At 44.7% G+C, this 24,333-nt stretch overlaps 1 protein-coding gene across 4 annotated transcripts in view; it reads right to left on the bottom strand.

The window, feature by feature from the left end:
* LOC134349186 (fibroblast growth factor 1-like) overlaps window positions 1–24,333 on the bottom strand; it is a 100,035-nt gene that overhangs the window by 35,802 nt on the left and 39,900 nt on the right. The window contains exon 1 of one of the 4 annotated variants that reach the window (XM_063053135.1): window positions 12,241–12,430. The exons of 2 other annotated variants lie outside the window; for them this stretch is intronic. Coding sequence is in view for 1 of the 2 variants with exons in the window: in XM_063053134.1 (XP_062909204.1) it covers window positions 3,584–3,585 (2 nt within the window). In the remaining variant the exon portion in view is untranslated. Of the gene's footprint in view, window positions 1–3,583; window positions 3,603–12,240; window positions 12,431–24,333 lie in introns of those variants that run through there. One more of the 4 variants, XM_063053134.1, reaches the window with a different exon arrangement.

The following is a 24,333-nucleotide window of genomic DNA, read 5'->3' on the forward strand; positions in this document are numbered from 1 at the left end:
CCAGAAGGCTGTGGAGGCCAAGTCTCTGGATGCTTTCAAAAAAGAGATGGATAGAGCTCTTAAAGACAGTGGAATCAAAGGGTATGGGGTTAAGGCAGGAACTGGATACTGATTGTGGATGATCAGCCATGATCACAGTGAATGGTGGTACTGGCTCGAAAGGCCAAATGGCCTACTCCTGCACCTATTGTCTATTTTATGTAAAAGCCTGTCTGTCAGGCACTGTCCGTTCCATATGTGGTTGGCTTTACCAATCACTTCAGAGAGCTACAAAAGAAGAATAGAAACAAGTCGTCCTCAATCCTGAGAGACTGCAAAAGAAGATGAAAGAGACTGTAATTCTTACTTGTGAGAACTTTTAGCATGGGAACATCATAAAAGAGTTTCCTTTCATCAGGTATCGGCTCGAAACCTCAAGTGTTTGTTCCTTCCCATTGATGCTGCCTGACCTGCTGACTTCATTCAGAATTCTTGTGCGTTACGCTGGATTTCCCGCACCTGTAGAATCTTTTGTGTTTGTCATTAGTATTGGCCACCTTCTTGGTTTGCAGGTCGTAATTCCTGACTGGTTGAACACCATGGACTAGTTACTAGTCACTAGTAGGACAGCATAAATATACTTTCAATATCGTTCTGGTTGCTGCTTTTTCCTGTTTAAAGCCCCTGATATTTGGAAATGTGAATGATGTTGCTTTTACGGTTGTACAAAGCATTTAAGTGCCCCCTTCTGGAAACGAACCAGCAAACAACTTGAATTTCACAGGCAAAACACAAACGGTGGTTAATCCCACCGTCTTTAACAGGATGCTTAAGAAGGGGGAAAGAGAAAACAAAACGTGAAGGAAAGATTATAATACATAAACTAACAGAAGACTGGCAATTAGAGCAGGATTGGCTTCATTAAATCCTCAAGAGGGTTATCCTGTATGATATCAACTTTACATGTGCCAGCAGGAACTGACATGTATTTACTATGAGTTTTGAGCCCTCTCGACATTTTCTTGTAATCTCCAGAGCAAAGTTTATCAACCGCAGTGAAAATAAAACAAAATGCTGTGTGGGATATGAAAAATAAAACAGAAAATGTAGGAATGTAGATCATAGGACAAAGAATAGTACAGCACAGTACAGGCCCTTCGGCCCACAACGTTGTGCCGACCCTTAAATCCTGCCTCCCATATAACCCCCACCTTAAATTCCTCCATATACCTGTCTAGTAGTCTCTTAAACTTCACTAGTGTATCTGCCTCCACCACTGACTCAGGCAGTGCATTCCACGCACCAACCACTCTCTCAGTAAAAAACCTTCCTCTAATATCCCCCTTGAAATTCCCACCCCTTACCTTAAAGCCATGTCCTCTTGTATTGAGCAGTGGTGCCCTGGGGAAGAGGCACTGGCTATCCACTTTGTCTATTCCTCTTAATATCTTGTACACCTCTATCATGTCTCCTCTCATCCTCCTCCTCTCCAAAGAGTAAAGCCCTAGCTTCCTTAATCTCTGATTATAATGCATACTCTCTAAACCAGGCAGCATCCTGGTAAATCTCCTCTGTACCCTTTCCAATGCTTCCACATCCTTCCTATAGTGAGGCGACCAGAAATGGACACAGTACTCCAAGTGTGGCCTAACCAGAGTTTTATAGAGCTACATCATTACCTCATGACCCTTAAACTATATCCCTCGACTTATGAAAACTAACACCCCATAAGCTTTCTTAACTACCCTATCTACCTGTGAGGCAACTTTCAGGGATCTGTGGACATGTACCCCGAGATCCCTCTGCTCCTCCACACTACCAAGTATCCTGCCATTTACTTTGTACTCTGCCTTGGAGTTTGTCCTTCCAAAGTGTACCACCTCACACTTCTCTGGGTTGAACTCCATCTGCCACTTCTCAGCCCGCTTCTGCATCCTATCAATGTCTTTCTGCACTCTTCCACAATCCTCTACACTATCCACAAAACCACCAACTTTTGTGTTGTCTGCAAACTTGCCAACCACCCTTCTACCCCCACATCCAGGTCGTTAATAAAAATCACGAAAAGTAGAGGTCCCAGAACAGATCCTTGTGGGACACCACTAGTCACAATCCTCCAATCTGACTGTACTCCCTCCACCACCACCCTCTGCCTTCTGCAGGCCAGTGAATTCTGAATCCACCTGGCCAAACTTCCCTGGATCCCATGCCTTCTGACTTTCTGAATTAGCCTACTATGTGGAACCTTGTCAAATGCCTTACTAAAATCCATGTAGATCACATCCACTTCACTACCCTCATCTACATGCCTGGTCACCTCCTCAAAGGACTCTATCAGGCTTGCTAGACATGATCTGCCCTTCACAAAGCCATGCTGACTGTCCCTGACCAGACCATGATTCTCTAAACGCCCATAGATCCGATCTCTAAGAATCTTTTCCAACAGCTTTCCCACCACAGACGTAAGGCTCACTGGCCTATAATTACCTGGACTATCCCTACTACCTTTTTTGAACAAAGGGACAACATTCGCCTCCCTCCAATCCTCTGGTACCATTCCCATGGATAAAAAGGACATAAAGATCCTAGCCAGAGGCTCAGCAATCTCTTCCCTCGCCTCGTGCAGCAGCCTGGGGAATATTCCGTCAGGCCCCGGGGACTTATCTGTCCTAATGTATTTTAACAACTCCAACACCTCCTCTCCCTTAATATCAACATGCTCCAGAATATCAACCTCACTCATATTGTCCTCACGATCATCAAGTTCCCTCTCTTTGGTGAATACTGAAGAGAAGTATTCATTGAGGACCTTGCTCACTTCCACAGCCTCCAGGCACATCTTCCCACCTTTATCTCTAATCGGTCCTACCTTCACCCCTGTCATCCTTTTGTTGTTCCCATAACTGAAGAATGCCTTGGTGTTTTCCTTTACCCTACTCGCCAAGGCCTTCTCATGCCCTCTTCTTGCTCAGGCCACGAGAATCAGTTAACATTTCAGTTTAAAGAAGAGGTCTGAAACACTAACTCTGTTTCCCTTTCTACAGATGCAACCAGCCAGATCTACTAAGCCTTATTCCAGTATTTTCTGTTTTTGTATTCATAGCAGATTAGTGATAATGGTATTTGTCATTAAATTATCTCTCTCTCAAAGATCCTGGTAACGTAATGAAAAACTGGCCCAAGAATAAATAGATTGGCACCTGCTCGATAGGTAAATTGAATTATCACAGCTGTTGAATTCAACTTACCAATTGTCTTTCTTCTGACTTGGCCCAATTGTTAGTGAAGATCAACTTGCTTATCACTTTGAAATTTATGTAAATCGTAATAAGGCCTCTTTGTAAAAACAAACCAGATCTTTCAAAACAATGAATAGCTCTTACTCCCCAGAGTACACTCTGAATTCCTCTTCCCTTTTACCGTGAAGTCCCAGTCATTGTTTAATATACTCTCTCAGAACAAATTACCTTCAGGGATTTCTTTCCAGTTAACGTAATGCTTGTTGAAAATATTACTCATTTTTGATGAATTACCCCTCAAAATTTTTTTAGGTTCTAATAAAGCAAATGACTAAGAAAATTTATCATGCGAGAAAAAAACTTACATCTGGATTTCTTAAAGGAAATGCCTGGGCCATCAGAACTATCCATGAGGAAAAGTATGAAGCCTGACATAATTTGCAGCAAGTAGGAGAGTAAATTTCTCTATGAAGTAGAGAATTTTAGAAGAGAGAGAATTTCTTTAATACCACTGGATGCAAAAAGTTAAATAACGGGCTTAAAGAAATAAGCAACTTAATAAGAAAACTACATCCGCTTATCCAAAGATAAGGGGTCTGACCGAGAGTTTCGAAACATGAAAATTCTTTATCATTCTGAACCAGAAGCCTGGAGCAAAGGAAACAGGACACTTGGAATCATGTCCCCAATGTCAAATAAACCAAAAAAGGTTTGAATATCAAATTACAGGACAAATATAATGAGCAGGGTTTGAATTTGCTAAAGTCACACAGTGGATATGATATTCACCTTGAAGTTAGAAGACTGCAGGATGAATCTGTAGAACTCAAAGGAGGTTCATGAAAATGATAACACGAGGAATTCTGCAGTTGCTGGAAATTCAAGCAACACACATCAAAGTCCTGACGAAGGGTCTCGGCCCAAAACGTCGACCATACCTCTTCCTAGAGATGCTGCCTGGCCTGCTGCGTTCACCAGCAACTTTGATGTGTGTTTCATGAAAATGATTCTAGGATTGCATGGCTTGTCAAATGAAGACTGTTTCATGGCTCTGGACATGTTTTCATTGGAATTCAGAAGAATGATGGGTGACCTAATTGAAACCTATCGAATGTTGAAAGGCCTCGATAGAGTGGATGTGGAGAGCATGTTTCTTTTGGTGGGAGAGTCTAGGATCAGAGGATATAGCTCAGAATAGAGGGGCATCCTTTTAGAATGGAGATGAGGAGGAATTTCTTTAGCCAGAGATTGGTGAATCTGTAGAATTCTCTGCTACAGGCAACTGTGGGGGCCAAGTCTTTACGTATATTTAAGGCAGAGGTTGCTAGATTCTTGATTGGTCAAGGGATGAAGGGAAATGGGGAGAAAGTCAGGAGAATAGGACTAAGAGTGAAAATGAATCAGCCTTGATGCCATGGGGAGCAGACTTGATGGGCCATATGGCCGAATTCTGCTCTTATATCTTACGGTATTATGGTTTATCTACAACCTTAAGTGGATGTTGCAGTGTAACTTCACTGCAGTGCTGCCTTTACTACTGTGTAGGTTTTAATATTGCCATAAGTATCTACAGACCAATTTTACTCAGAATGCTTACACAACCTTTAGATAGAAGGGACTAGAAGCTAGAAGGGGCAGCAGAGTGGCAAGAGTTTGTTGAGAACATAGAACATAGGACAGTAGAGCACAGGACAGGGTCTTCAGTCCATAATGTTGTGCAGACTCTTTAAACTGCTCAGAGATCAATCTAATTCTTCACTCCCACACAACTCTCCATGTTTTGTTCATTCATATTCCTGTCTAAGAGTCTCTTAAATGTCCCTAATCTATCTGCCCCTGACTGTACATTCCATGCACCTACCACTCACTGTGCAAAAACACTGTCTCTGACTTTCCCCCCTATACTGTCCTCCTTAAAGTTATAGTCATAGTCATACTTTATTGATCCCGGGGGAAATTGGTTTTCGTTACAGTTGCACCATAAATAATAAATAGTAATATGTAAATTATGCCAGTAAATTATGAAATAGGTCCAGGACCAGCCTATTGGCTCAAGGTGTCTGACCCTCCAAGGGAGGAGTTGTAAAGTTTGATGGCCACAGGCAGGAATGACTTCCTATGACACTCTGTGTTGCATCTCGGTGGAATGAGTCTCTGGCTGAATGTACTCCTGTGCCCACCCAGTACATTATGTAGTGGATGGGAGACATTGTCCAAGATGGCATGCAACTTAGACAGCATCCTCTTTTCAGACACCACCGTCAGAGAGTGAGTCCAGTTCCATCCCCACAACGTCACTGGCCTTACGAATGAGTTTGTTGATTCTGTTGGTGTCTGCTACCCTCAGCCTGCTGCCCCAGCACACAACAGCAAACATGATCGCACTGGCCACCACAGACTCGTAGAACATCCTCAGCATCGTCCGGCAGATGTTAAAGGACCTCAGTCTCCTCAGGAAATAGAGACGGCTCTGACCCTTCTTGTAGACAGCCTCAGTGTTCTTTGACCAGTCCAGTTTATTGTCAATTCGTATCCCCAGGTATTTGTAATCCCCCACCATGTCCACACTGACCCCCTGGATGGAAACAGGGGTCACCGGTGCCTTAGCTCTCCTCAGGTCTACCACCAGCTCCTTATGCCCCTAGGTCTGTTGCCATATAGTGGCAGAGACCCAAGCTCAGGTACTGTCTGTGCATATTCTCATTGCAAGGGCTAAGCTTTTCTGTGGGCACTCTGGTCTTCCAAAGACATGCAGGTGGGTACATTAATTGGTCACTCTAAGTTGTAGTAAGTAGGAGGGCGATAGAAACTGGTACGAATTGATGACAATGTAGGGAAATAAAATCTGGAATTAATCTGAACCGACGAGGATGAGAGGTCACTTGATGGAGATGTGCAAAATGATTAGAGGCATAGCTCTAGAGAATAGACAGAAAGGTTTCCCAGGGTAGAAATGGCTTATACCAGAGGAGGGGAGGGGGCAGAATGTGTATAATGTCCCTCAAATTATGTAGGGTCTCACCATTGTAGAGGAGGCCACATCAGGAGCGCCAGACACAGTAGATGACCCCAGCAGATTCACAGGTGAAGACTTCCCTCACCTGGAAGGGCTGCTTGGGGCCCTCAGTGGAGGTGAGGGAGGAAGTGAATGGGCAGGCGCAGCATTGCTGTCGTTTTCAGGGATAAGTGCCGGGAGGTAGATTAATGGGATGAGATGAGTGGACAAGGGAATCATGGAAAGCGAAGAGTGGGGGCGGGGGCGGGGGAATAGATAAAGATGTCTTTGGTGGTAGGGTCCCATTGAAGATAGTGGAAGTTGTGAAGGCTGATGTGTTGGATGTGGAGGTTCATAGGTTGGTAGGTGATGACAAGAGGAACTCTATCCATGTTAAGGCAGCACGAAAATGGTGTGAGCATGATGCCCGTGAAATGGAGCAGATGCACGTGAGGGTAGCATCAATATTGGAGGAAGTGAAAACGCTTTCTTTGCAGAAGGAGGACATCTCTGTTGTACTGGAAAGGAAAGCCTCATCCTGACAGCAGTTGTGGCAGAGACGGAATAACTGAGAAAAGTGAATAGTATTTTTACAGGGGACGGGTTGGGAAGAGGTATAGTCAAGATAGCTTTGGGAATTCGTTGGTTTATAAAAGATGTTGGTAGACAGTTTGTCTCTGGAGATAGAGACAGAGAGTTTAGAAAGGCGGGAGAGAGGTGTCAGAAGTGGACCAAGGGAATTTAAGGTCAGGGTAGAAGTTGGAGGGTAAGTTCATGAAATTGATGAGTTCAGCATGGGTGCATGAATCAGCATCAATGCAGTCATCAATTTAGCACAGGAGGAGTTGGGGGCATTACCAGGAAAGGCTTGGAACATGGGCTTTTCTACATAGCCAGTGAAAAGGTAAGCATAGTTGGGGCCAATGCAGGTATGCATGGCTACCCCTTGAGATTGGAGAAAGCGGGAGAAGCTGAAATAGAAATTGTTGAGGATGAGGACCAGTTATGCCAGTCAGAGGAGGGTGTTGGTGGAGGGGAGCTGCTTGGGTCTTTTGTTTGAGAATGACCCAGCGAGCTTTAAGGCCTTCTTGATGGGGGATAGAAGTGTGTAGGTACTGAACATCCATGGTGAAAATGAAGCGGTCAACGACAGAGAATTGAAAGCTGTTGAGGAGGTCGAGAGCATGTGAAGTGTCGCGGATATAGATGAGAAGTGACTGAACCAAGGGGTGTAGAATGGAGTCGAGGTATGCGGACAAGAGTTCAGTGCGGTAGGAGCAGGCAGGGACAATGGGCCTATCTGGACTCTCAGGTTTGTGATAAATAGATGTCTCTTCTACATTCTATGTAGGACTCATGCAAATGAGTGATCGACAGTTAACACAGTCTCAAAGGGGCTGTACTTCCATGCTGTATCTCACTGTGACTGTACGACATAATTATGCAGTTGCCCTGAGCAAATGACAGAACGGATTTTTAGTTGCAACACCTGCGTGCAATCAAAATATCTTTACCTTAATTAATTTGTTAGTAGGGGGCAGAAGGGGTGTTAAAAACCTTGGTATATTTTCAATCAAAGTAGGCATGACATTTCATTCAGTGGGTCATCCATTTATCAGATTAGATTAGATTAGACTAGATTCAACCCTATTGTCATTGTGCCGAGTACAGATACAAAGCCAATGAAATGCAATTAGCCTCTGACCAGAAGTGCAAAACAATAGTATTATTTACAAAATAACTGCGAATAAAAAGTAAGTGCTACAGCACACAAATATAAAAGTACTGAGACAGTCCAATATGGGTGTTCATCCCCCTGACTAAATGGGCATAATATACATTTTATTTATCTTATTCCCAATTTATATTTTAAGCCAACTATCCCAACCGAAGATAATAAAGCAATTGTCCATCCCTATGAAAAGAGGATTAAAGCAGGCTGACTCAATGTCTCCAATTTTGTTTAATATCATCATGGGCATTTTATTGTCGGATAGTGAAGGTTGCAGTTTTTATTTGGGCGGTATAAAATGTTCTGTCATACCTTCTGTCAACGCAATAGTCGTAGAAGTCTAATTATTCAAGTATGATGTTCTCCGAAGGGGTTTTATTTTTTAAAAATTTTATTTAGAAATCCAGTACGGAACAGGCCCTTCCGGCCCAATAAGCCATACTACCCATCTATCTAAACCTAGCTTAATCACAGGGCAATTTACGATGACCATCAAAATACTAACTGGTACGTCTTTGGACTGTGGGAGAAAACTGGAGCAACCAGGGGAAACCCATGCTGTTTACGGGAAGGACGTTCAAACTTCTTACAGATGGCATTGGAAATGAATGCTGAACTCCGATGCCTCGAGCTATAATAGTATTGCACTGACCACTATGCTACCATGGCAGGTTGTCTATTGTTGGGTCCTCAGGTGGCTGTAGAGGCTGATCTGCTACAGTATGGGCAAGATTAAGCGGAGGTGTCCATGTGCACTTCACAAACTGGAAGTCTTGCATTTGTAGAGTGCACAACCTCAGGATCCCCCAAAGGACATTATAGCCATGTACTGCTGTTTCTCTGATCAAGGATCAAGGATAATTTTCTTCTCCCCTGGTTTATGGACTCTGAGGGGCCTGCTGATGGCAATGAGGGAACCCTAGACTCTTTCAATTGTGACTGGGCAAGCAGCATTTCAGATGATGCACTCTTTCCACCTTTAATACAGGTGCTCATTCCATTCCCATTGCATTGTCTCAGATGTCCTCAGCATTACCCCACGTGCTCTCTCCTCACTTTGAGTAGACACAAGAATTGTTACAAGACTGTGGGCACGTTGCAAGCTCGGAACTCATCTTTGAATCATTTCCTCTGTCAGGCTGGTAATCTCTTCCTGTGACTACGCTTGGAACTAAGAGTCTTTTTCAAGAGTCCTTAGCACCAGTTGTAATTCTGGGAGCACAGAAACCAATTGCACAAAACAAGTGCCCAAAAAAAGGCAGCAACTTAATCGTGACCCAGCACAAGTGCTCAGTGCATCACGTAAAACAGCCTCCCCTCTGTGGACTCTGTCTCTACTTCTCACTGCCTTGGTAATGCAGCCAGAATAATCATGGACACCTCCCCCCCCAGACATTCTCTTTTCTTCCCTTCCCTATCAAGCAGAAGGTATAAAAGCCTATAAGCGCTAAATTCAAGGACAGCTTCTCTCCATCAGTTACCAGATCTTGAATGGACCACTTGTACAATGAGATGGAGTGCTGACCTCACAACCTACCTTGTAATAATCTTGCATTTTATGGTTTACTTGCACTGCACTCTTTCTTTAGCTTTGACACTTAAATCTGAATTGCTAATGTACTATCGTTAGGCTAACGACTACACTACCACGTAGCTCCCACTTACAGTTGGCTTCAAGCCCAATAATTTTGGAGTGAAACTGAACATCATTTGAAGGCAAATCCTGTCACTTCCTGTTTTAGTACATTTTAGAACAGAAAAGGCGTGCCCTGTGAAATAATCTAGATCAATCTACCTTCATTTTAAATAGCAACTAGTTGTAACATTTGAAATCAAAACATTTACATGATTATTCAGACTTTTTTTTCTTGCTGTTTTACCTTTTCCATCTCTCCTGAGGTTGTTGGCATCCCCTGGCAGATGATTCCAAGAGCACCAGACGCTCTATTACACTACTTCATAAACCTTGGCTGACCACTTGACCTTTGGATACATCACAATATGGGCCAATTGTCTCCTCATACAACACCTATACTCACAATTGCCAGTGTGTAGCAATCAGGAATACACACGGAATGTAAAGGCCCCAGATGAATACTTCTCATCTTAAATTAGGAAGACATGGCATCATAGCAGTTAGCACAATGCTATTTTTGCACAACTTACTTAATTTAACTATTTTATTTATGTATGTATATATATATATATATATAATAATGGTGGTGGCATCCGTTGGTTTCACGAGACCATGGATCTGCTCCTGGAAAGTCTTGCTTCAGTCTGTGTTAGAGCAGCATCTGTTGTGGCTGTAGAGGCCCACACGGGAGTGACAGTCTCGGCTGCATCGACTGCACTTGAAGGCGCTGTCCTCCAGTGTTGTCTTGGTGCTGTTTTTCCGACGAGCACGCTTTACTTCAGCAGCAAGCCTCAGCTTCTCCTCTCCTCTTTTTAGACCTCTGTGTAGTTCCAGCCTCCAGTGAGAGCGATCGCTTGCAGTGTCCTCCCACCCCTCGATGTTCATTTTCAGTGACTTCATGTCTCTCTTGCAAACGTCTTTGAAACGAAGATGGGGCCGCCCTTGTGCTCTCTTGCCGGAGGCCAGTTCCCCGTACAGCAGGTCTTTCGGGATCCTCCGTCTGACATGCGGTGTACGTGGCCCAGCCAGCGGAGACGGCGTTGTTGAAGCAGGGTGAAGCGGCTGGGTATCTGGGCGCGGGCCAGGACCTCATTGTTGGTGACTCGGTCAGTCCACGTGATGTCCAGGATGTGTCTCAGGCTGCGAAGGTGGAAGGCGTTGAGACGCCGCTCTTGTCTGTAATAGAGGCTCCAGGTCTCGCTGCCGTAAAGCAGTGTGCTGAGGACACAGGCCCTGTAGACTGCAACTTTGGTGTGCGTCGTCAGCTTTGTGTTCTCCCAGACTCTCTTTGTCAGCCTGGCAAATGTTGATTATATAATAATATATATAACTTAACTATTTTATATAAATAGATAAACATTGACTGTAATTCATGTTTTTTCTATTATTATGAATTGCATTGTACTGCTGCCACAAAGACAACAAATTTCACGACATGTGCTGGTGATATTAAACCAGATGCTGGTTCTGGAGTTCAGAGTGCAATTCCAGCACCGCCTGTAAGAAATTTGCAGGTTCCTCTCTGTATACCACATAGGTCTCCCCTGGTGCTGTGGTTTCCTTCCACAGTCCAAAGGTGCATCAGTTAGCAGTTAGATAATTTGTGTTTGTAAGTTGTTCTGTGATTAGGCTACTGGTTAACAGTTGGGTTTCTGGGTGCTGTGGCTCATCGGGCTGGAAGGGCCTGTTCAGTATTGTATCTTTAAATAATCTTTTTTTAAAATTAGGAAACAACAGTCTCAAACCTGAGACCTGAAATGCTTTGTATGCTCGCTGAAAACGAAAACAAAACATGTTGAGACTTCAGCAGACAAAATCAAAGGAATTTCATCTTAGTTTCTTTTTGTTTATTGTGTGCATGAGCTCTTGTTGTTGCAAATATTTAAGGAATTGCTATTGATTTTCCCGGACTAGTCAGACATTTAACCTCCAGTCCTTAGTATTTTTGCTTATTGGACTAATGTTAAAAAAAACACTTGTTTCTGAACATTCCTTAATAAGTTCATTAAAAAGGGAGTTGTCGCCATATTAGGGAGTTTTCCATCAGGAAGCCCTGTGGAGTCTTACTATTTTGACCAGAATGGCTCACTCAGTAACACAAAAAGATTCCTGTGTTTTTTGTTCATTCAGTTTTCATGTACGCTGAATTAAACAATTGTTATAGGAAATGAAATTAGCGATTTGATATGTGGACCACACCAATAATACTATTGGGTATAGCCCAATGGTAAGCATCAAGATACAACTTTAAATTATGCTCCTCTGACTGCTTCGGGCAAAGTAACTTAGTTCGTTCAGCAGAAAGAGTCCACACTCTTTCCTTCTCCCTCTGTGGTCCCATTATGACCCAGCTAATCCATCCTTTCATCTGCAGCTGTAATTAATTCAGTTCCACAGTCCACACACAACAGGAATGAATAGAAAGTGTGCACGTAGGAAATGGTTTGATCTTTGCCAGTTGTTAATTGCTTCATAGAGAAGAGAAAAAACTCACACCTGTTCCAAACAGCGTGCCTCCTGACATTCAAGTAACCTACGGATCACTTCTTGTCCAGAACAGTACAATCACTTAACTACTAACAGTTCTTTTAGAAATATCCGATATAGTTTCTAGTTAAAAGCATAGTGACAAGCGAACAACATTGAACTGTGTACTTGCCTTCTTTGCTAGTCTGGAAGCATCTGAAAACAGGAAGTAATCAACAAGGATTGCAAGGGAGGGACAAAGGAGTCAAATACATTGGGATTATTTTTAGTTTGAAGCACTGTGCTGTTAAAAGCACCATTTCCATGTTAAACTTTGCATCGAATTTGACGTTGCGTAAGAAGGTTGCTTTCCCCAGCGCGAGTTTTTTCACCTTTGGTTTACGATGTTAGACTTTACCATCAACCGGGCTTGTATTGGAACCATGCCAAATCATTTCAATAGCCTGTGGTGGCAGATTTGAGAGCTTTAACAGGCGCTGCGCATGTCGGGCGCACTTTCCCCTTGGCATTATGCACAACGGGAGAGGGGGCATTATGAACCGTCCGTGCATCTGTCCCTCAACATCCCACTCATCCACCACTCCTGTTCTCTTCAACAGCAAATTGGACAGAGCCTACAGTGGGCACTGTTTAGAGTGATAGCTTTCATTTCTCCTGAGGTCAGTTCTCAGTCTTATTTTTTTCCTTATTCATTGTTCTCAGTATTATTTATTTATTCATCTGTTTGTCTATTTATCTGTCCAACTATCCTGCTATCTATCTATTCATCTTTTTATTTGTTTAGTTAATTATTATATATTATTATAATAAATAAGGCTGTTGTCTTATTTTATACACATCTCACTGAATTTCACTGAACTTCACTTACCCCATCACTGAAATGTTCCCACAACCTATGGGCTCACCTTCAAGGACTCGTGTTCTTAAGTTACTGTTTATTTATTGATTTATTTTTCCTTTTTTATTTGTAGTTTGTTGTTTTTGTGTATATGGCTGAATGCCCAGGTTGCTGCAGTCTTCCATTGATTCTATCATGGTTGTTATACTATTATGGATTTATTGAGTACGCCCACAAGAAAATGAATTTCAGGGTTGTATATGGAGACATATTTGTACTTTGATAATAAATTTACTTCCAACTTTAGAAATCAGGGATACTGAATGCTCACTTGTCAATATCTTGCAGGGATAGTGGAGGTGGCGGTTGTTTGTTCAACTAATTCAGAAAGGATTACTTTAAAATTATTCTTCAGTGTTACAACATGTGTCCTTTACATCAAAGTTGCTGGTGAACGCAGCAGGCCAGGCAGCATCTGTGGGAAGAGGTGCAGTCGACGTTTCAGGCCGAGACCCTTCGTCAGGACTAACTGAAGGAAGAGTGAGTAAGGGATTTGAAAGCTGGAGGGGGAGGGGGAGATGCAAAATGATAGGAGAAGACAGGAGGGGGAGGGATAGAGCCGAGAGCTGGACAGGTGATAGGCAAAAGGGGATACGAGAGGATCATGGGACAGGAGGTCCGGGAAGAAAGACAAGGGGGGTGGGTGACCCAGAGGATGGGCAAGAGGTATATTCAGAGGGACAGAGGGAGAAAAAGGAGAGTGATAGAAAGAATGTGTGCATAAAAATGAGTAACAGATGGGGTACGAGGGGGAGCTGGGGCCTTAGCGGAAGTTAGAGAAGTCGATGTTCATGCCATCAGGTTGGAGGCTACCCAGACGGAATATAAGGTGTTGTTCCTCCAACCTGAGTGTGGCTTCATCTTTACAGTAGAGGAGGCCGTGGATAGACATGTCAGAATGGGAATGGGATGTGGAATTAAAATGTGTGACCACTGGGAGATCCTGCTTTCTCTGGCGGACAGAGCGTAGATGTTCAGCAAAGCGGTCTCCCAGTCTGCGTCGGGTCTCACCAATATATAAAAGGCCACATCGGGAGCACCAGACGCAGTATATCACCCCAGTCGACTCACAGGTGAAGTGATGCCTCACCTGGAAGGACTGTTTGGGGCCCTGAATGGTGGTAAGGGAGGAAGTGTAAGGGCATGTGTAGCACTTGTTCCGCTTACACGGATAAGTGCCAGGAGGGAGATCAGTGGGGAGGGATGGGGAGGACGAATGGACAAGTGAGTTGTGTAGGGAGCGATCCCTGCGGAATGCAGAGAGGGGGGGGGAGGGAAAGATGTGCTTAGTGGTGGGACCTAATCAGTTCCCCTCTACCACCACTCTGCTCCGTCTAGCGGAATTAGTCCTTACTCTTAATAATTTCTCCTTTGGCTCCTCCCACTTCCTCCAAACTAAAGGTGTAGCTATGGGCACCCGTATGGGTCCTAGCTATGCCTGCCTTTTTGTTGGGTTTGTGGAACAATCTATGTTCTGTGCCTATTCTGGTATCTGTCCCCCACTTTTCCTTCGCTACATCGACGACTGCATTGGCGCTGCTTCCTGCACGCATGCAGAACTCGTTGAGTTTATTAACTTTGCCTCCAACTTTCACCCTGCCCTCAAGTTTACCTGGTCCATTTCCGACACCTCCCTCCCCTTTCTAGATCTTTCTGTCTCTGTCTCTGGAGACAGCTTATCCACTGATGTCTACTATAAGCCCACTGACTCTCACAGCTATCTGGACTATTTCTCTTCTCACCCTGTCTCTTGCAAAAACGCCATCCCCTTCTCGCAATTCCTCCGTCTCCGCCGCATCTGCTCTCAGGATTAGGCTTTTCATTCTAGGACAAGGGAGATGTCTTCCTTTTTTAAAGAAAGGGGCTTCCCTTCCTCCACTATCAACTCTGCTCTTAAACACATCTCCCCCATTTCACGTACATCTGCTCTCACTCCATCCTCCCACCACCCCACTAGGAATAGGGTTCCCCTGGTCCTCACCTACCACCCCACCAGCCTCCGGGTCCAACATATTATTCTCCGTAACTTCCGCCACCTCCAACGAGATCCCACCACTAAGCACATCTTTCCCTCCCCCCCTCTCTCTGCATTCCGCAGGGATCGCTCCCTACACAACTCACTTGTCCATTCGTCCCCCCCATCCCTCCCCACTGATCTCCCTCCTGGCACTTATCCGTGTAAGCGGAACAAGTGCTACACATGCCCTTACACTTCCTCCCTTACCACCATTCAGGGCCCCAAACAGTCCTTCCAGGTGAGGCATCACTTCACCTGTGAGTCGACTGTGGTGATATACTGCGTCCAGTGCTCCCGATGTGGCCTTTTATATATTGGCGAGACCCGACGCAGACTGGGAGACCGCTTTGCTGAACATCTACGCTCTGTCCGCCAGAGAAAGCAGGATCTCCCAGTGGCCACACATTTTAATTCCACATCCCATTCCTATTCTGACATGTCTATCCACGGCCTCCTCTACTGTAAAGATGAAGCCACACTCAGGTTGGAGGAACAACACCTATATTCCATCTGGGTAGCCTCCAACCTGATGGCATGAACATCGACTTCTCTAACTTCCGCTAAGGCCCCACCTCCCCCTCGTACCCCATCTGTTACTCATTTTTATGCACACATTCTTTCTCTCACTCTCCTTTTTCTCCCTCTGTCCCTCTGAATATACCTCTTGCCCATCCTCTGGGTCACCGCCCCCCCCTTGTCTTTCTTCCCGGACTTCCTGTCCCATGATCCTCCCGTATCCCCTTTTGCCTATCACCTGTCCAGCTCTTGGCTCTATCCCTCCCCCTCCTGTCTTCTCCTATCATTTTGGATCTCCCCCTCCAGCTTTCAAATCCCTTACTCACTCTTCCTTCAGTTAGTCCTGACGAAGGGTCTCGGCCTGAAATGTCGACTGCACCTCTTCCTACAGATGCTGCTTGGCCTGCTGCGTTCACCAGCAACTTTGATGTATGTTGCTTGAATTTCCAGCATCTGCAGAATTCCTGTTGTTAACATGTGTCCTTTGCAGGTTTTGTGGGAGAATTCCATTTGCTCTGGGTCTATTATGCTGCCCTATGTGAACATAGGTGATCCATTCTGGCTTCCCTCTTGCCTCTTCCTCCTCTTTTCTCCTTACCTGCCTATCGCCTCCCTACCGTGCCCCTCACCCTTCCCTTTCTTCCATGGTCCACTCTCCCCTCCCATCAGACTCAAAGTTCAAAGAAAATTTATTTTGAATGTACATATATGTCACCATATACTATCCTGACATTCATTTTCTTGCGCTATTCACAGAAGATTCCTTCTTCTTCAGCCCTTTGTCTTTTCCTCCCATCACCTCCCAGCTTCTCACTTCATCTCACCCTCCCCCACCCACACACCTACCTTCCCCATCATCTGACTTCACCTATCACCCACGCAAACACGAGGAAATCTGCAGATGCTGGAAATTCAAGCAACACACTCAAAATGCTGGTGGAACACAGCAAGCCAGGCAGCATCTATAGGAAGAGGTACAGTCGACGTTTCCGGCCAAGACCCTTCATCAGGACTAACTGAAAGAAGAGATAGTAAGAGATTTGAAAGTGGGAGTGGGAGGGGGAGGGGGAGGGGGAGGGGGAGGGGGAGACCCGAAATGATAGGAGAAGACAGGAGGGGGAGGGATGGAGCTAAGAGCTGGACAGGTGATAGGCAAAAGGGATACGAGGCTGGAGAAGGGAGAGGATCATGGGATGGGAGGCCTTGGAAGAAGGAAAGGGGGAGGGGGGGAAACCCAGAGGATGGGCAAGGAGTTATAGTGAAAGGGACAGAGAGAGAAAAAAAGAGGAAAAAAAGGGAAAAGAAAAAAAAATAAATAAGGGATGTTGGTATGACGGGAACGTGGGGCATTAACGAAAGTTAGAGAAGTCAATGTTCATGCCATCAGGTTGGAGGCTACCCAGACGGAATATAAGGTGTTGTTCCTCCAACCTGAATGTGGCTTCATCTTTACGGTAGAGGAGGCCGTGGATAGACATATCAGAATGGGAATGGGATGTGGAATTAAAATGTGTGGCCACTGGGAGATCTTGCTTTCTCTGGCGGACAGAGCGTAGATGTTTAGTGAAACGATCTGCCAGTCTGCATCGGGTCTCGCCAATATATAGAAGACCGCATCGGGAGCACCGGATGCAGTATATCACCACAGTCGACTCACAGGTGAAGTGATGCCTCACCTGGAAGGATTGTTTGGGGCCCTGAATGGTGGTAAGGGAGGAAGTGTAAGGGCATGTGTAGCACTTGTTCCGCTTACACGGATAAGAACTGGGAGGGAGATCAGTGGGGAGGGATGGGGGGGATGAATGGACAAGGGAGTCACGTAGGGAGCGATCCCTGTGGAAAGCGGGGGGGGGAGGGAAAGATGTGCTTCGTGGTGGGATCCCGTTGGAGGTGGCGGAAGTTACAGAGAATAATATGTTGGACCCAGGGGCTGGTGGGGTGGTAGGTGAGGACAAGGGGAACCCTATTCCTAGTGGGGTGGCAGGAGGATGGAGTGAGAGCAGATGTGCGTGAAATGGGAGAGATGCATTTTGCGTGAATTGGGAGAGATGCGTTTCACCTATCACCTACTACCTTTTCCTCCCCCATCTTCTTATTCAAGGTTCTTCCTGCTTCCTTCCCAGTCCTGATGAAGGGTATCGGCCTGAAAGGTTGATACTTTATTCCTCTCCATAGATGCTGCCTGACCTGCTGAGTTCCTCCAGATTCTGTGTGTGTTGTTGATCTGATAAATCTCTTGGGTTTCCCACTGAGAGTTCCTGTTTCTGCAGTGCAGTGCTTCAGACCAGAAGGGGGCACCGTTTCCCACTAAAACTGATTTATTCCTGGTTGATCCATTTCCGGGAAAGGTTAACTGGATTTTCGCTAGAAGGTCACGATTCTTCCCGATTTTCTTCCATTCTTTATTAATTTTGACCTGTTTTTCATCATGGAGTTAGGTTATGACCACAAAATGCCCTCTTGTTTTCTGGAATCACATGCTATGATGAGAGGGAGAAAAGGCCTTTGCTACTAGCAGTTGCTGAAAATCTTGAGCAACACACACGAAGTGCTGGGGGAGCTGAGCAATTCAGGCAGCAGCTCTGCAGGGTAATAAGGACACCGAATGCAGACGCAGTGTTGCAGTTACAGAGAAAGTGACGTGTAAAGGTATAGTGGTGGGTGCTGCTCTGTGTATTTTTCTTCAAGTTGTTGTGCAGTGAAGATCCTGTTTGTGATGCCTTTGAATGGATTGAATCAGGCAGCAGCTCTGAGAGGAGGACCCTGGCAATTATGATTAGGTACGGTACATTATCATGACAGCAACTCAATGGTCTCCTGACACTATGTCCAAACATGTGGGGTTGGTAGGTTACTTGGTCACATGGGTGTAATTGGGCAGCACGGGTTTGTAGGCCAGAAGGGCCTGCTACCGTGCTAGATCGCTACATAAATATAAATTTAAAAGAATAAATAAATGCAGAATTATAGAAACACGCATCTCTCCATTCTGCCCATTGCTGCTGGTCTCTCCCCATAGTTCTGCAATTATTTTCCTTCAAAATGAGCACCATCTACTGGGCAGCAGAGATGTGTGTCTGAACGCAGCTCTCTGAAATTCCTCAATGCTTTGACAACAGTGGACTGCCTGCCTTGCTTATGGAAACGCAATCTTTCAGACGAGGCATTAATCTAAAGTCACCCTCACTGGTGAATATAAAACAAGCCATGGTAGAAAATCTTGGTGTCCTGAACAACTGGGCTGGAAGGGCCTGTATCTCTGAAAAGTATATGCATTATACTTCCCAATGGGTGTATGAGGCTTTTGACTTAAGCTCTTCACTGCTGAGCTTGTGGATTCAACAGTGAAACCTCCTACATACTCTCAAGGCCTTGTTATTTTTGGGAACATTTCCCATATTTACTTATTTATTGATTGAGATACTTGCCTCACCGGAACTGTTTAATATCTATAGTGAAATGATTCTCTCAGAAATGGAAGACCAAGATGGGATAAAAATTGGAGATGTTAACATCAACAATATAAGATATGCAGACGATACCAGCCTAATAGCAAGTGCTGCGGAAGACCTACAAATCATCCTAGACAAAGTAGTATAAACAAGTGCAGATTTTGGTCTAACCATCAACTGTAAAAAAACAAAATGTATGGTAATATCAAAACAGCAGGATACTCCCAACTGCCAATTGTACATCGGTAACCAAGAGATTGAACAAAAGACCAGCTTTAATTACCTTGGTAGTTTCATATTACAAGGTGCTAGAAGTAAAGTAGAAATAAAAAGAAGAATTTCCATTGCCAAAACCAACTTCCAAAAAATGAAACCCATTTTTACCAACAGACACATCTCTATGACAACAAGGCTTAGGCTACTGAAATGTTACATCTGGTCAATCCTGCTGTATGCTTCCGAAACAGGGATTATAACACCAGAACTCCAAGGAAACTTGGAAGCAACAGAAATGTGGTTTCTTAGAAGAATGCTGAAAATATCATATAGAGATAGGGTAACTAATGAGACAGTACTCCAATGTGCCCATACAAAAAGATCTTTAATGAGAACATTAAATGAGAGGAAACTTAAATTCCTGGACCACGTCATCAGAAAGGGAGAAATAGAATGCCTTACATTACAAGGCCGTATGCCTGGGAAACGTGGAAGAGGAAGGCAAAGGAGAAAATATATGGACACTGTGAAAGAACTAACAGATTTAAGTGTGCGAGGTATCATTTGCACTGCCAGTGATCGTTCGATGTGGAAAGCCATGATCGCCCAAGCGTGTAACGTGCAAGGCACATGAAGAAGGAGAAGATTGAGATACAACACAACATAGGCTCTTCCAGCATTTCGAACTGTACCACACATCAATCCCCCAATGTAAACCTAGCCTAATCACGGGACAACTTACAGTGACCAGCTAACCTACTATCCCATTTGGCTTTGAACTGTGGGAGGAAACTGGAGCACCTGGAGGAAACCCATGCGGTGATGGGGAGAATGTAGAAACTCTTTACAGACAGCAGTGGGAATTGAACCTGGTTCGTTGGTGCAGTAAAGCATTGTGCTAACCACTATGTTACTGTGTTGTCCATACCATGGGAGCCAGTTATAGAATCATAGTGATAAAGCATGGAAAAAGGCCATTTGGCCCAACTCATCCATGCTGGCCAACATGCTGAGCTAAGCTAGTCCCATTTGCCAGTGTTTGGCCCACATCCCTTCTAATATTTCCTATCCATATACCTGTCCAAATGTCTTTTAAATGCTGTTGTTGTACTAATCTCTACCATTTCCTCTCCCAGTTCATTCCATTATAGCAACAACCCCTGGAAGAGGACTTTCTCCTCAGGTGTCTTAAACCTTCCCCCTCAGGTGTCTTAAACCAGCCCTGGTACTCGGTGTCGGGGGCTGATCAGAGGCTCGAAGTTTTCAGACGACTCAGAGTCGGACTGTGATCGGGCATGGCAGGGAGAGTTTTCTTCCTTCTCCCGTCTGCGTGAGATGTGAGACATTTGAGAGACTTTGAACTTTTTACTGTGCTCACGGTCTGTTCTTCATCAAGTTATGGTATTGTTGCACTGTTGTAACTATATGTTATAATTATGTGGTTTTGTTAGTTTTTTCAGTCTTGGTCTGTCCTGTGTTTTGTGATATCACACCGGAGGAAATATTGTATCATTTCTTAATGCATGCATTACTAAATGACAATAAAAGAGGACTGTGTGTCTTCATAATCTAATCTAATCTAATTTTAAACCCATGCCGTCTAGTTTTTGATGCCTTTTCCCTCGGAAAAGACCACGTGCATTCAAGCTATCCTTGTTATCCCTGCCTTTCATGATTTTATACATCTCCATTAAGGTCAGTTCCTCATTCCCTTATGCTCCAAGGAATAGAATTAGAATTAGAATTTTATTTCTTACATCCATCTCACAACGTGAGGGAGTAAAAATCTTTATGTTGCATCTCTGTCGCTATGTACAAGGGAAATGTGGGAGGATATTGCCCTAATACGAAGATTGTATACAAAATTGTGTTGTATACATGTATGTACAGTCAGATATGCAATGAGAATAGTGTGTATTGATAAATCTGATGGCCTGGTGAAAGAAGCTGTCCTGTTGGTCCTGGCCTGAATGCTGTGGTACCACTTGCCAGAGGGAAGCAGCTGAAACAGTTTGTGGTTGGGGTGGCTATAGTCCCTGATAATCCTCCGGGCCCTTTTAACGCACCTGCTGCTGTAGATGTCCTGAATAGTGGGAAATTCACATCCACAGATGCGCTGGGCTGTCCGCACCACTCTCTGCAGTGCCCTACGATTGAGGGCAGTACAGTTCCCATACCTGGCAGTGACATAGCCAGTCAGGATGCTCCTAATGGTGCTCCTGTAGAAAGTCCTGAGGATTTGGGGACTCATGCCAAACGTCTTCAACCACCTGAGGTGAAAGAGGCACTGTTGTGTTTTTTTCACCACACAGCCAGTATGTACAGTCCAGGTGAGATCCTCGGTGATGTGTATACCAAGGAACTTGAAACTACTCACCCTCTCAACTGCAGTCCCATTGATGTCGACAGGGACTAATCCGTCTGCGTTCCTCCTGTAATCCACGATTAATTCCTTCTTAAGGAGCCTTTGCCTGCTCTTACTCTCTCAATAACTCAGGCCCTTGAGTCCTGGCAACATACTCGCAAATCTTCCTTTCACTCTTTCCACCATAACGATCTATAACAGGGTGACCAAAACTGTACACAATGCACCTTATGTGACCTCACCAACATCCTCCACAACTGCAACGTAACAGCCCAACTCTTATACTCAAGGATGCCACAGTAGCGTAGCAGTTAGAGCAACGCTTTACAGTGCCAGTGATCATCATTCAGGGTTCAATTCCCACTGCTACCTGCAAAAAGTTTGTATGTTCTCCCCAATGACCATGTGGTTTTCCTCCAGGTGCTCTGGTTTCCTCCCACATTCCAAAGATGTATAGGTTAGGGTTAGTAAGCTGAAGACATGCTACGTTGGCACCAACATTTGCTGGCTGTCCTCAGTAGAATTCTTGGACTGTGTTGGTTATTGACGCAAATGACACATCTTACTGTATGTTTCAATGTTTTAAGGTACATGTGACAGGTGAAGCTAATCTTGGTCTAATCAATGCCCTGACTGATGAAGGACAACGTGCCAAATGTCTTCTTCACCATCCTGTCTGTCTGTGATGTCAGCTTCATTTCTTGGTGACAACAAGCCCCAGTGATGAATGTCACTATTGTTTTCAGCCCGCCATTAGAAAAGCCTGCTTGAGGACCAGGATCTCAGGCCTAGCACAAACCTCATGGTGTATGAGGCAGCAGTGATCACTGTGCTTCTCAGAAAGTTGATAGGACGGTTAAAATTGTGCATGCTGTGTTGGCCTTCATTAGTCAGGGGATTGAGTTCAAGAGTAATGTTGCAGTTCCACAAAACTCTGGTTAGACAACACCTGGAGAGTTATGCTCAGTTCTGGTTGCCTCATTATAGGGAGGAGGAGGATGCTTTATAGAAGGTGCAGAGGACATTTCCCAGGATGTTGTCTGGATTAGACGGCACGCCTCATGAGGAAAGATTGAGCATGCAAGTCCTTTTCTTTTGGCAGCAAGGGAGAATGAGAGGGGATTTGATAGCGGTGTTTAAGACGATAAGCGGCATAGATAGAGTGGAGGAACAGAGCCTTTTTCTCCCCAGAGTAGAAATGGCTAATATCAGGAGGCGTAATTTTAAGGTGATTGGAGGAAAGTATAAGGGGGTTGTCAGAAGCAAGTTTTTTTACACAGAGACTGGTGTGTACATGGAATGCACCATGAGGGGTGGTGGTACAGCCATATATATTAGAAGCATTTAAGAAACTCTTAAATAGATATAAGGATGAAAGAAAAATCGAGTGCTATGTGGGAGGGAAGGGTTAGATTGATCCTGGAGTAGGTTAAAAGGTTGGCACAACATCATGGGCCTGAGGGCCTGTATTGTTCTATGTCCTATATTCTATGTCCTTTGCCCTCTGTTCTATGAAACATCAATAGGTCCGGTTTCTCCACAGACGCTGCTTGACCTGCTGAGTTCCTCTGGCAGATTTTGTTTGGATGCACGTCAGCCTTGAACCCAAGGGGTATATATGATGGGCTGCAGTGTGGTATTTGAGTGGATGGCTGCATGCTTGTGGAGTTGCTGAAGGAAAGCTGCACAATTGAACATGCTGTGTTTTCGAAGACAAGTTAAACCAAGGTCCTATCTGTTCTCTCAAGATTCTCAGACACCAAATTCAAACAGCAGCATAATGGCATGACCTGATGGTATAAACATTGACTTCTCTAACTTCCGCTAATGCCCCACCTCCCCCTCGTACCCCATCCGTTATTTATTTATATACACACATTCTTTCTCTCTCTCTCCTTTTTCTCCCTCTGTCCCTCTCACTATACCCCTTGCCCATCCTCTGGGTTTTTCCCCTCCCCTCCACCTTTTCCTTCTCCCTGGGCCTCCTGTCCCATGATCCTCTCATACTCCCTTTGCCTATCACCTGTCCAGCTCTTGGCTCCATCCCTCGCCCTCCTGTCTTCTCCTATCATGTCAGATCTCCCCCTCCCCCTCCCACTTTCAAATCTCTTACTAGCTCTTCCTTCAGTTAGTCCTGACGAAGGGTCTCGGCCTGAAACGTCAACTGCACCTCTTCCTAGAGATGCTGCCTGGCCTGCTGCGTTCACCAGCAACTTTGATGTGTGTTGCTTGAATTTCCAGCATCTGCAGAATTCCTCGTGTTTAAGCAGCATAATTAACCTCTGTGTCACTGGCAACATTTATCCCTCAAGCAAAGAAGCTTCGTCACAATGTTAAGTATGGTGGATTTCTGTCTTAGACTGGCCGTCCTGTTTCTGCTATCATAACGCTTCCAAAGTTTTCACTTAAGGATTGCATGGCAGAAGTTTTGAGATCATGAAAGCTGTTTCTTAAATCCAAGTCTTTCTTCTCTTTGGATTGGCACTTACAGTAGCTCCACACAATAGCTAGCCGGCTGCTAATTTTGTAACAGCCGAGGAACCACAGCATCAACTATCATTGGAAACAACGGGGAGCTAGTCTGTGGGATGGAGAAAGTGGGAAGTGAAAGATTTGAAGAAGTATTGCAGCTATGTTCTGGAGGAACTCAGCAGGTCGGGCACCATCCGTGGGAGGGAAGGAAGTGTCAAAATTTGGGGTTGAAACCCTGAATCCAGAGAGGCGAGGTGGTCAGTACAAAACGGCAAAGGGTAATGATAAGAAAGGATTCGGAGGTAATTGGTGGATTGGGGAGGGGTGTG

The sequence above is a fragment of the Mobula hypostoma genome, chromosome 7 (genome assembly GCF_963921235.1).
Source record: "Mobula hypostoma chromosome 7, sMobHyp1.1, whole genome shotgun sequence".
In the NCBI taxonomy this organism is placed as follows: domain Eukaryota; kingdom Metazoa; phylum Chordata; class Chondrichthyes; order Myliobatiformes; family Myliobatidae; genus Mobula; species Mobula hypostoma.